At 35.7% G+C, this 13,909-nt stretch overlaps 1 protein-coding gene across 3 annotated transcripts in view; it reads right to left on the bottom strand.

The window, feature by feature from the left end:
• Positions 1–13,909, bottom strand: part of LOC126967965 (O-acyltransferase like protein-like) — a 40,247-nt gene that overhangs the window by 6,154 nt on the left and 20,184 nt on the right. For 2 of the 3 annotated variants that reach the window (XM_050812691.1, XM_050812692.1), the window contains exons 7-11: positions 5,762–5,976; positions 4,551–4,744; positions 2,952–3,090; positions 1,583–1,769; positions 324–466 (exon numbers count right to left, since the gene is read on the bottom strand). In XM_050812691.1, the coding sequence (XP_050668648.1) occupies positions 324–466; positions 1,583–1,769; positions 2,952–3,090; positions 4,551–4,744; positions 5,762–5,976 (878 nt within the window). Of the gene's footprint in view, positions 1–323; positions 467–1,582; positions 1,770–2,951; positions 3,091–4,550; positions 4,745–5,761; positions 7,102–13,909 lie in introns of those variants that run through there. The other variant, XM_050812693.1, reaches the window with a different exon arrangement.

Here is a 13,909-nt window from a genome sequence, read left to right as displayed (position 1 = left end):
CACCTAAAATATCTTGTTAATCTTTATCAACTTGTTCCGGACTGAAACTTTTACGCACATACTTAATAACCTCGCGCAATTTAGTTTTACCTATTTTTTAAAATACGTTCCGACTAACTGGAAGTAAAAGATTTTCTAAAATAGATATTAAAATTATTTATTTTACTGCTTTTTGTTTCAAAGAGCTTGCACCTTGTTCCTACTGTTTTTTGAAAGCCCCAAATTTTTTATTTTCATAAATTGTTGACAAATCATAAGTTCGACGTGATTGAGCTTATCACCATAACCTAACTAAATTTTATGATATGGATTATAAGACTTACAATATTTCCAACTGAAAAATATGTAGGAGCTACTTTGCTTGAATTTATTATAGCCATAAGAGAATAATGAATCAAATACAGCGCGTAAGACACCCGTGCGGGGATTTTCCAGAAGTTCAGTGAAAGAAAGGTGTTTATTGGACCTGGAAATAAATATTTACACATTATCACTAACAAAAAATGTGGCAAAATATATAAATTGAGCAATATTACAAAGAAGTTAAGGTGCTAACTCTACACAAGATCTTCACATTTGTTAGCAATGCTCGTGCTAGTTTTAAGTACATATTTAAGTAACTGTGCTCAAAGCAAATATTTGGTCATACATAAGCGCAGGCTTTTGACAAAAATACAAAATACAAATCCGAAGTATGATTTTTTAAACTTTGTAAGGTATAAAAGTAACTCTTGCAAGAAAATAATTAATTTACTACAACAAGAGCGTTTTGATTATTTGCAAATACCCTAAATAGTACTAATCGAGACTTATGAAATCTAAACTAAACAAAATTCTCGTTAAAAAAGTTAAACTCCCGGACTGTATGAGTTTGACTATAGGAAGTTAGTGCAAATATATGATGACGTCAAGAAGTATTGTATTATAACCCCATCATATAAACTAGTGGAAACGTAGATGGATACCTGGACACATAAGCTGCAGACTGCTTACTTGATTCTGTTTATTATACATTCAAGGTAAATTATGTACCCATAGTTATTTTAGTTTTAATAATTTATGCAATACAATAGTCTTAAAGTTTTGTACTGGGTCGTTTCTTTCCCTCGAACGATGGCTAGTCCATACGTCAACTGGGAAACGAGTGCTGCTTGTGCTGCCTAATTGGCCTTATATAGTTAATATATAATTTATTTGTTTAATGTGATTACTCTTTTTAATTATGACAATAACTACGACCAATGATGGTCAAGATGGGTTCACGAAGCATCCTTACACAAACAATGAATCGAAGCTCTAAATATATAATTATATTACCAATTCAATATATAATTTACATTTAAACTTCATAATTAATATATTGGATACAGCTACTTACAAACTAATTTGTTATGTACATTACAGCCATTGTAAAATACTCTATTTGATGTAAAATAGTGGCCGTTCTTCTCACGAGCTCTTCTACTATTTCCGAACATAATATGATAGATTCAGTAATCTAAATTAAATATATGACATTTAAAAAGCGCTTAGTTTAAGTCTATTTAAATAAAGTTTATTTGACTTCGACTTAAAAACATACCACCATATCCATGAGCACATGCAGTAATAAGCCAACCTAATGCTATCGCCCAGGCTGGTCTCATAAAGGAGTTTATAATGTTATCCAAGTTTTGATATTCCCAGTCCTCTTGCATAGTTGGATGTGGAATGTATATTATCAGAAGCATGAGCGCTAAAGCTAATATCCATAAAATCAAATTAGTGATCTGAAAAATAAATTTATATAAAAAAATTGGACTTTAGATTAAGGATTGGTCTCCGCGGCTGTCCAACTAGATACCGTACTACCTAAGAATGATATCTTTTTATTACTGAAACTTTATATTGTAGTGTGTATTGGCTATTTCTAAAGACACTTGTGTGCGTGGCATCTTGGCACTCAATGGCATCTTTCAGATTTTGTAACATAAGTTACAAAATAGTATATAAATACGCTTCTTTTATATTGAAATTAATGGAATACAAAATACTTACTAATGTTATGTGATCCCAGTGTCTTTCTCATTTCTTAAAGTATTGTTTTGACAAAGTTTTACCACGCAACCCGGCATTTTAGTTTAAATTATTAGCAAAGTTTAACACAATATTTGGCACGTCAACATCACATATTGATCAAAACTGGCTCGAGTACGCCCACTTGGGTGTAGTATTAGTTTCCGCACTTTGCGACTACACCTGCGGTATCCAGTTGGAGCGAACGGGAGACCAATCCTTAATCTAATAATTGGACTTATTTTTGTTGTTAATATCTTATCTATGTATAAAAAATAAGTATCTAACAATTATTCACCTTTTAAAAATAATATAGAAATTTTAGCACAGCAATTATAGTTTTAAGTATATTAATAGTAGTAGCTATAGTGCCGTTACAGGTAAATAGATTTAAAAGTGATTAAATTATTAAAACTTTCGTGAGACATTATTAACTTAATTTATTTAAACTAGTTTCGGACCATTCGGATGTCCTTCATCAAGATGAGTGTAGTGGGTTCCCGAAAACGACATATTATGTTTTTTTATGTTAATATTTATTACAAATAAGTGTATCGCAAATGTATTCAAATTCAAAATCAAAAACACTTTATTCATGTAGGTCACAGAAATGACACTTATGAATGTCAAAAAAAATATATAAAAATATTGTTTCTTATTGAATTTACCGCTACTTCGTAAAGGGTTGAGCTAATGAGAAGAAGTAGCAAGAAACTCATTGCCACTCTTTTAAGTCAAGATTTACAATTTAGTTGTTTTACCAATCATTTCAATTACAATTACAAAGTGACGCAACAAAAATACTCAAATGTCAAAAACTTAAAGGCTTACATTTAATGTAATTACATTGTAATGATAGACACCTCTCTAAATACATATAAAATTAAGCTACCTACCTGGGATATGTTAAGCTTTTTATTTCTTAGCAAATGAAGCATATATCCATAAATCATTCCGACCAAAAATGGCGAAGCTCGAGTCAAAGTATTCACATAATAGTATTCCATATAGTTCAGCAAATGGTCATTCAGATTTCTAGATAAGTTAAATTAATAAATATTATTTGAATGTATTTTTATTACCTCCTTATATAATAATACAGGCTACCAAATAGCATAGCTGTTAGTAACCCTGGCTAAGGGTCTGAAAAGGGGTTTAATTAAGAATCTTTGTACCCGAGTCATGGATGTTTATATGATACTAGCTGAACCGACAGACGTTGTTCCGCCATGACAACAGTTACTTGGCATGAGCAGGAGTAGGTGGCTTTCCATTAAATCCGTTTAGCTGACTCGGTGAAAGGAATATTCCTACCAAATTACAAGTCTACGCCTTATGATTCCAGAGATATCATGATGAGTCAATACATAGGTGGAAACCTTAATAAATATATATCTAATATATGGATGTACGTTTAAGTATGTAAACATATACTTAAACACACATGTATTAAATATATCGATGTCAGTACAGACTAAACGTTTATAAATAAAATAATAATTGAAGTTATTATTATTAAAATTTATAAAAATTTCATAACAAAATATAAAGCAATTGGTATGACTAATCCAGATTATAAACAAGAAATAAATACAATAATTAGTACAATCATATTTCAAAGTATATAATAAATATACCTAAGGGTTTTGAACCCCTGTCGTTATCTAAAAAAGATAAAAAGTTTTAGAAGCCCATCGAGGTTTGTTGTTCTTATAGATACGACCGTATTCAATGATGCAGAGTGCCTCGTTGTTATCTTGCCCCAAACTAGGCATAGCCTGTACTATGAGCACAAGACAACGATATATTTAATAGAATATACTTACTTAAATATACATAAATACATAAAAACATCCATGACTCGGAAATAAACATCCATATTCATCATATAAATGATTGCACCTACCGGGATTCGAACCCGGGACCTCTAGCATAGTAGTCATTCCACCATTCAGCTATATGGGTCGTCTTTGGTTACTGCCATTTTAAATCCAGCATCGTTTCCTCTTCATGTTGAAAAAATGTTACTTAATAAATTCCGCCGAATAATGAAGTACTAAACAAGTAGTTACTTATAGTTCGTTAGTCAAGGCAGTATTCTAACCAGTGCGAGGCTCCTTTGCACAGGAAGCCGGCTAGATTATGAGTACCACAACGGCGCCTATTTCTGCCGTGAAGCAGTAATGTGTAAACATTACTGTGTTTCGGTCTGAAGGGCGCCGTGGCTAGTGAAATCACTGGGCAAATGAGACTTAACATCTTATGTCTCAAGGTGACGAGCGCAGTTGTAGTGCCGCTCAGAATTTTTGGGTTTTTCAAGAATCCTGAGCGGCACTGCATTGTAATGGATAGGGCGTATCAAATACCATCAGCTGAACGTCCTGCTCGTCTCGTGTCTTATTTTTATAAGAAAAACAAGGTAACATTTCTGTTTAGCTTTAAGTGTCAAGCATGCGCATTCAATTTCAAATTGTGTTTTTGCATCAGATACTAACCTTTGGCTCAGCATTGTAGAGCTGAAATTTTGTTCAAAGTTATAAATTGTTGCTGCAGTCATTGTTAGAAGTGTTGCAATTATCAAGGCACCCCATCCCAATAGTCGTTTTCCATTTAGCACCCAAAAGAGTACCAATGGCGATAGTAAATGAAGCTGTACATCGATGCTTAGATACCAAGAAACAGCAATACACTGCAATTATTTTGAAAAAATCTATTTATTTAGAGATTTAAATATACACATTCAAAAAACAACAAACTAAAATAATTATAATTGTTCCCGTGGAACGTCCCACTGAGAACATACATGTTGAAGATTAAAGCGATAACTGCTTAGGTGCAAGCATTTAATTTATGGGAACGGTGATAAGAGCGACCAGCCCGTCATATTTTTTATGGTGAGGGTGAAGAAAAACGAGTGGCGTGGTTTCGAAATGCGGTTTGTTGAGCCGCAGGCGAACGTCGTGTTTAGAGTATAAAAGTAGTAGTAATAGCACAGTGTGAACACATTCATTTATTGCGCTATCGTACACATGACAATTTATATTGCACAAAAAATTAACATTTCAGAACTATTACATTTATTAAACATTAAAAAGTTTATCTCTCAGAAAAATCAACTTTCATCCATAACTTCAACGACTGTCACGTGTCCTGACGCGAGTTTAACCTTTTATACCCATCCCAAGAAAATGCTTAACGCCACTAAAGAAGTTGTCACTTCAAATATCTGTTAATCTTCCCGAGGTCTCTTACCTCTTTGAGAAACGTAATTAGGTGTCGATATTTCACCATCATTCCATACAGTATTAAACGCAGATTCTGAGATAGATTTACTCAATGAAAGTCATAACTCTTATTTACAATAACACAATAGACAATGAGAACAAAGAAATGCAAGTAGAATGGGAGGCCGCCTTAGGGAGAGTCTTCGCTACTGACAAAGCTTAAAAACCAAATACTTAAACTGTAAAAATATTTCACGGCTGACAATCCCTCGACCTCGCGGTATTTCGGCTTCGCAATAAGAATAATTCAACCACTGGTCTAATGACCGTATGATCATTAAGATGAAATAGCAGAACTATAGAAGTCTTTCATCCATAATTTCGACGACTGTCTTACGAATTTTCGATCAGGCCACGTGTCCTGACGTGAGGTTAACATGTTATACCCATCCCAAGAAAAGTGTTTAATAAATCACACTTACCATATTATCTAAGTTTCCATAATTTTGGAAATGCAACAGAGCTAACCACCATTGTCGCTTACAATTCTCGCTATTTTTAGCAACTCTCTCCCAAAAAGGACCATCAGAAATATGGTTAAAAAGTGTTGCCTCCATTAACACAACAAAAGCCAACACTGGAAACATCCGCAGTACTCGGTGAAGATAAAACAAATGAAGAGATTTAATTAATCCCACTGGAAACAAATAATTGTAAAAATATATTTAGTAAAGAGGTTGCAATTACAAATGGAGGAAGAGATTTCAATTTCTATTTAGCTTAGTTTATTTGAATTGATGTCAGTATTATTAGGCAGATTATGTAGGTAGTTTAAATGATGGAAAATTGTTACAAAATGTGATAGCTTTCATGATACTTTGCTGCAATGTGTACGGCGAGTTCTTTAATTGCATGATACATTTTCATGTTACATTTCACTAAACTAATTATGATTGGTTTATTAAACCTATAACGTTTCCCGCGTATATTTGCAGGGCTGCTTGACATTAGGAAAACTTCAGAATTATCATTGCACAGTGTTGTCACCGATATAGTCAACATTTTGCATATTCTTGGTTTATTCTCAGGTATAACTTTATACCTCGTTTATTTGTAAAGCCGTATAGACTTTTACAACACATTATGACATCGATATAACTTAACGAAAGCATTTTAATAATACGGTACACTCGTTGCCATAGTAATAGGTACGATTTATCAATTATAAATAATTGGCGTATACATTTTTAGAATCTAATCTTACACATCTAGATCTAGCGTGGAATCTAATGAAGGAATATTAAATAGTATATGTCTTAGAGTTAATCTGTATAATAATCAAAACATCGGGATACTCAAAAATTGAATTTAGTGAATTGGTACTAATATATTATTTATAGGGAAAACTATTATATTCATATAAAGTACTCAATCGGTCATTAAAAAAATACTTAGTTTTCGCGGTTGAGGTACGGAATCCTTATAGGATCACATTGTTGTTCTTTCATCCATCCGTCTGTCTGTCTGTCAAGATACTTTATCTCGAGAACGTGTGGAGGTATCGAGTTGTAATTAAAACAATACTTAACCTTTTTTTGAATTTGTGAAAAAATCAAACATATTAGTTAACGTACACAAATTTACGGCTATTGATGCCGCAAAAACGTACATTTTGACACTTTCAAGAGAATCAAAGTTCATAGAGTATTTTCCGTTGATATAGAATTAGGCAAGTACTACCGTCTTATACTAACAAGCATATTGAAAAAGTCTGAAAACTACATATTTTGTAATTAAATTATGTAAAAAATTATACTGAACCCTCGATGGGCAAGTCATACTCGCATTTGGTCGGTTTAAGAACAATATATTATCTACCTGAAATTTCGATCATGATAATCAGATAAAATAAAACATGAATGATTTGCGGAACGGATGTTATGATTGTACTATGAGCGATTAGACGTATTTTAGACTTTGTACTTTTGACTTTATGCTCTTTTGTAAACAAAAATTAATGAATATATTTAATTATTTAGTGTTCTTCCATCAAATACCGTTGCAGCAACATTTATATGGGATGCACCGATCTATATGAAAAGGATACCCATGCAGTCAAACTCGGAAAATTTCTCATTATCATATATTTTGCTATAACTTAGTATATCTAGGCGCTGCTACGGATTAACTTAATTAAAAATATAAGAGGAATAAGCCGAATTGAAAGGAAGTCAAGCGTAGCAGTAAAATTAGACAGATTAGACGTTTATATAAAATACTTTTTAAAGTATTAAACAAGTGTAATTTTATTTAGATTACTTCAGATATAAGCGTAAACTTTTTTATTTTTAGCTGAGAAAGCTAAAAACCGTCGTGTTTGAGTGCCCAGGTGGTCGAGACCAAAAGCTATTCAGGTTCAAACATTTGACATAGAGTTAATTACATTGGAAAGGAGATTCTCAACTAGAACGTGCCAACAATGGCCATTTTGTAGAAATTGTTTTGTTTACATTATAAGTCAAACAGGGCATGGTTTTTGAACTAATTGGAGCATTTTTTATCAAACATTCAATATACTTAACCAGATATGTATATGTCGCAGGTATATTGTCAAAGCCGTGATATTATAATTACACTGTAGATTCATTTCGACTTCATTACTATGACTACATGGCTTACAATGTAACCACCTGGTTTTAGTGACATTGTAATGTCACGGGTACACTAAAATCTGGTAGACTAAAGAAAATCTGGTAATTATAATGATGTTGTGCGATGGACAATGCGACATACCATCAAATATAGTCCGCTACCGGACCGCGTCCGATAGTTCGGCCGTAGTCCGTAATCAAATCCGATCATGTAGTTATAGCTTAAGGCACATGGCTACCTAATTTATAAATCAACGCAAATCCTAAAGCTATAAACACATGATTGTTGGTACGGACTACGGCCGAGCCATCGGACGCGGTCCGGTTGCGGACCATATTCTATGATATGTCTCATTGTCCATCGCACAAAATTATTAGTCGATGCGACATACCATCCGAATATAGTCCGCTACCGGATCGCGTCCGATGGTTCAGTTGGACCTAATCTGACCATGTGTTTAGGCTATAAGCAACAATCTCAATGAACTTTGTGGTAAAGCAAGTGACATACCAGACGGAATATTAAAACTTATTTCTAATGAATGTGTAAATTGGGTATCAACACGGTCTTGAAAGGCGATCTGTGAAGTGATTAGCCGCACGATGCCTGCGAATAGAGTCAAGTGTGAGTTATGCGTAATCTATTTTGTTGGTCGATATTCGTCGAAAATTAATGGCAATCATATAGTACTTATGTAATAGTCAAGGACACAAACTTGGATAATTCGGTCGTATATACTCTGTGCCTTTCAATAAATGTGTCAAAGTGCTTTTGTACCTGTTTGATATTCGCCATTTTGGCACTGTTGGCCACAGCGGGAGTCTGCGGTACTACAACATGACGACCTCAGCTAAATAAATATCGATAGATGGTGGGAACCTATTTTAAAAACAAAAATAATGTGTACCTACATTATTACGTTGATTCCTGAAGTATAAATAACACAGAAAACGAATGAAATTAATTCAAAATGCAAAAATAGTTCAGAGTACTGTACGCTTCTCTCGCAGCCATTTGTATTATACGTCAAAATTAGTTCTTTGGATGCTAGCGAGTGGCGCTTCAAATAGGCACAAAAAGGTTGCTGTCAAACTTAAAGAACAGCCTGTCCAGTTGTATTTATACCGGTCAGTGGTGCGAAGTAAAACATCAGACAAATGCTTAACATTAATAACAGCCTAATAGAGTTTATCCTATGTTTCATATTTTATAATGATAACGCAGCCTTATCTATTTTAATTAGAAGAGAAACTTAGGTACCGATAAAATAAACGACTGCTTGCTTCATTTATTTACGCATGAACAAATAATTGTTGAATAGCCTTCACATTTTCACTATACAACTTATTTAATTTCTTTAAAATTTTTCAGATAGCTATAAACAATATTAGATTATCGCAATCTGATAATACATATAAAATGAATATTACAATGTTATTAAAATCACGCGTTATAACATTTACAATAAAACACTTTTCAAAGGATTAAAACGAGTGTAATTTTATGTTGTGCGGAGTTTCTGGTCGTTTTTTCGTCTTTTCTCTCGTCTTTCAGCCGCGTCCCCAGGTGGTGGATAGGGTAACGCCCCCCAGATATGGGAGGCACCGGGAAATCAAATACCCGGCGTGAACCAAAACCAGCAGGCATGGGCAAGCCTTTAGTCCGGTAAGACGCGACCCTAAGGGATCCCACCCTAACGAAAAGGACAAAGCTGTGGATCAGCCGAAATTATGAATGGCGGAATTTAAAAATGATTTACCCCAGGAGGGTACCGCGCAACGCGGAGAATCCCTCCCTGAATCCTGTTCATTAGAACAGAGATCAGGCTGCCCTTCGTACTCTGGGGAGGGCGAATCTCGCTGTTACATGAAATCTACGACGTTAACCAAACCACTATCTGGTCAAAGCCAATCCTGCTATTGATCCCACGGAATCCACAAGCCAAGAAGCTAGCTGGACAGAGTCAACGAACAGAAAAAGTCTAAGAAACAGTCCCGACGCGCAAACTCGTACTCTAAAGCAAACTAAACTAAATTACTGGCTCGCTGCTCCAGTCACAACATCAAACAGATTCGATTTACTCGACGACGAAAGCCAAATCACTGCGAATCCAGCACCTAAACCTATCAGACCACCCCCCATATTTGTGGACAAAGTTAGCAATATGCAACCATTATCAAAAATGTTAGAAGAAGTAGCGAGTAATGACTACGTAATTAAAGTTCTACAAGGTGAACGAGTCAAAATTCAATCAAAATCATCTGATACATACTCCCTCATTTATAAGGTACTCAAAAAAAGGAACACTGAATTCTTTACATACCAGCCCAAACAAAATCGCAGCTTTCGAGTTGTACTAAAGCACATGCACCCGTCTACAGACACCGATGATTTAAAGGCTGCCCTTAAAGAACTAAACCATAGAGTGACAAACATCTGGAACATCCAAGACAGAAAAACAAAGAAACCTCTACATATGTTCTATGTCGATTTACATCCAAACTCTAATAACAAAGACATATATAACGTCAAAGTGCTTCTCCATTGTCGGGTTATATTTGAAGCCCCAAGACCAAAACGGGAGATCCCACAATGTTCCAACTGCCAGGAATACGGACACACACACAAATTCTGCCACAGAAGGCCTAGATGTATCAAATGCGCGGCGGCGCACCATACCTCGGATTGTTCCCGAAAAACACGCTCCAGTGACGTAAAATGTGTCCTCTGTGAAGGGAACCACCCGGCCAACTACAAGGGCTGCATAGTATATAAAGAACTCCAGAGAGTTAAATACCCTCCACTACGCTTGAGAAGGACTCTGGTTTCCGATCAACCTAAACACGATATAATTCATCACGAGCAATACAATATAAAACACAATTCCAAATCATACGCTGCAGCTGCCAAACAAAACCAAGCTACAGCAGTCAATCCAGACAATAATGACCATAATGATGACACACAAAGCATTGCACTTGCCCTTAGAACCCTAAGTGAAACAATGCAAACTCTCATGAGCCAAATGCTAACTATAACCAAAATGTTAGCTGAAATCACGTCTAAGCTGGCTTTTAATGATAAATACAATTAAAATATGTATTTGGAATGCCAACTGCTTATCAGACCACTCAGCAGAGTTGAAAATATTCTTGACGTCTAACGTAATCGACATAATGCTGATATCGGAAACTCATTTTACGTCCAAAAGTCATCTTAACAGTAACGGCTATACCTTATACAATTCTAACCACCCAGACGGCAAAGCTCATGGTGGATCTGCCATACTTATTAGAACTAAAATCAAACACCATATGCATGAAAATATATCTAAAAACTACATACAGGCTACCAGTATCGTTGTGAACGACTGGTCTAGTGACTTTGTGATTTCAGCAATTTACTGTCCTCCGAGATACTCTATAAAAGATATCGATTTTAATGACGTTTTCTCGTCTCTGGGCAGCCGCTTCATTGCGGGAGGTGACTACAATGCTAAACATACCTTCTGGGGCTCTAGATTGATAATGCCACGAGGCAGAGAACTCTTTAAATGTATACAAACAAATAAACTAGATGTAGTGTCAACAGGACAGCCTACATATTGGCCAACTGACCCTAAAAAGATACCGGATTTAATTGACTTTTGTGTTGTAAATGGTATCCCGAAAATTAACATATCTTGCTCTAGTTGTGTAGACTTATCATCTGACCACTCCCCAATCATTCTAAAGCTACGTACCAATGCTGTAGAAAAACTACCAAAATGCACACTCCACAATAATAAAACTAACTGGCCACTTTTTCGAGGACTTATAGACAATACTTTTCAAAAATCCATCATCCTGAAATCAGCAAGTGATATCACAGCTGCTGTCGAATTTTTTAACGCTAGTATACAAGACGCCGCCTGGACGGCAACTCCTAAAAATAATATCACCAAGCCAGCAACACAGGTTGACAAATCCACCATGGACAAAATTTCTGAAAAACGAAAGGCAAGGAAACAATGGCAGCAAAGAAGATGCTCCATCGCACGCAAAAAATTAAACCACATGATAAGAGTTGTGAAACGATCTCTGGATGATGACCGCAACAGAGGTTTCCAAAATTACCTAAGTACCTTGGACTCCACTGCGTCCACAAATTACTCTCTATGGAAAGCCACAAGAAAATTGAAACAGCCGACTATTACATCACCCCCCCTAAGAAATAACATAGGGAACTGGGCACGCACAGATGAGGAAAAAGCCAGGATCTTTTCACAACATTTAGCAAGTATCTTCAAGCCTCACCCCTATGAAGGAACACGAGAAAAGAGTCACTGACTATCTCAATACGCCTACAATAAACAACGCCAATAAATCAGTTACTTTTCAAAAATTTACTAAAAAGAAGTTAACAAAGCTAACTGTAAAAATTCCCCGGGATATGACTTAATAACAAACAAAATTCGTCAAGGACTCCCTGACTCTGGACTGACATTCCTCACCTCATTGTTCAATGCTATAGTAAGACTGAATTTCTTCCCACCTCAATGGAAAGTTGCAAAAATCATAATGATCCTGAAGCCGGACAAACCACCGGAAGAAGCAAAGTCTTACAGACCAATAAGTCTACTACCGATCCCTTCAAAAATTTTTGAATCTCTGCTCCTTCAACGTATGCATCCTATTATAGAGGATAAGAAACTTATCCCAGACCACCAATTTGGGTTCCGCAATAAACATGCCACAGTCGACCAAGTTCACAGATTAACTGAAAAAATTATGAAATCTCTTGAAGATAATGCATACTGCAATAGCGCTTTCCTTGACATATCTCAAGCCTTCGACCGAGTACGGCACCAGGGTCTCCTCTACAAAATTAAGACTTCCTTTCCTGATTCTATCTATAAAGTCCTCCAGTCATACATTGAAGACAGACATTTTCTCGTGCAAAGTGGCGAAGCTTTATCAAACTTACATAGCATCGAAGCCGGTGTCCCGCAGGGAAGTGTGCTCGGGCCTACACTCTACGTGCTTTATACTTCAGATTTACCTACTCCTGAATACGTAACAACTGGCACTTTTGCCATTGATACCGCCATTATGGTTTCACACAATGATCCAACGGTTGCATCCTACTATCTGCAAAGTGGTCTGAATGAGATATCATCCTGGCTCAGAAATTGGAGAATCAAGGCTAACGAATCCAAATCAGTGAATGTGACTTTTACCCTTAAAAGAGCTACATGTCCTCCCGTTCAATTAAATAATGTAACAATCCCTCAAGCGGAGCATGTGCGTTATCTTGGCCTACACCTAGACAAACGTCTCACATGGCAAAAACACATCTTCACTAAAAGGAAACAATTAGGCATCAAACTAAGCAAACTGCATTGGCTTATTGGACGTAAGTCACAGCTTTCACTTGAAAACAAGGTACTGCTTTACAAGGCAATTCTTAAACCGATCTGGACATACGGTATACAGCTATGGGGTACCGCATCACACTCAAATATTGAAATAATCCAACGATTTCAGAATAAAACACTACGCTTAATAGCCAATGCTCCATGGTTTGTACCAAATGATCTATTACACCATGACCTCGGAATACCAACAGTCAAGGATGAGATAACAAAATTCGCTAAGGCACACAAAACTAGAACAGACAATCACCCTAACATAACCATACGGCAAAAGCCCTAATGAATAAAAGAACGAAAGTATCAAGAAGACTGAAACGCAAAATACCTCAAGATCTACTAACTAGCCAACCAGATGCTTAATTATGGAAATTGGGTTTGGCATAGGCCATTCTCCAAGCAAGCCAATATACATATATACCAGTAGGACACACATATTATTGAATGTCCCAGCGAAGGATTGAACAGCATAATATAAAAATCGCGATACAAAAATAGGTGTTGATCGAAAACGTGTGAAAATTTGCAGTTGTATGATTTTTTTATGCTGAATCATAAAAAAAAAACA

The sequence above is a fragment of the Leptidea sinapis genome, chromosome 14 (genome assembly GCF_905404315.1).
Source record: "Leptidea sinapis chromosome 14, ilLepSina1.1, whole genome shotgun sequence".
Classification (NCBI taxonomy): Eukaryota; Metazoa; Arthropoda; class Insecta; order Lepidoptera; family Pieridae; genus Leptidea; species Leptidea sinapis.
The sequence above is the reverse complement of the archived record's forward strand: the minus strand, read 5'-3'. Positions and strand labels throughout refer to the sequence as shown.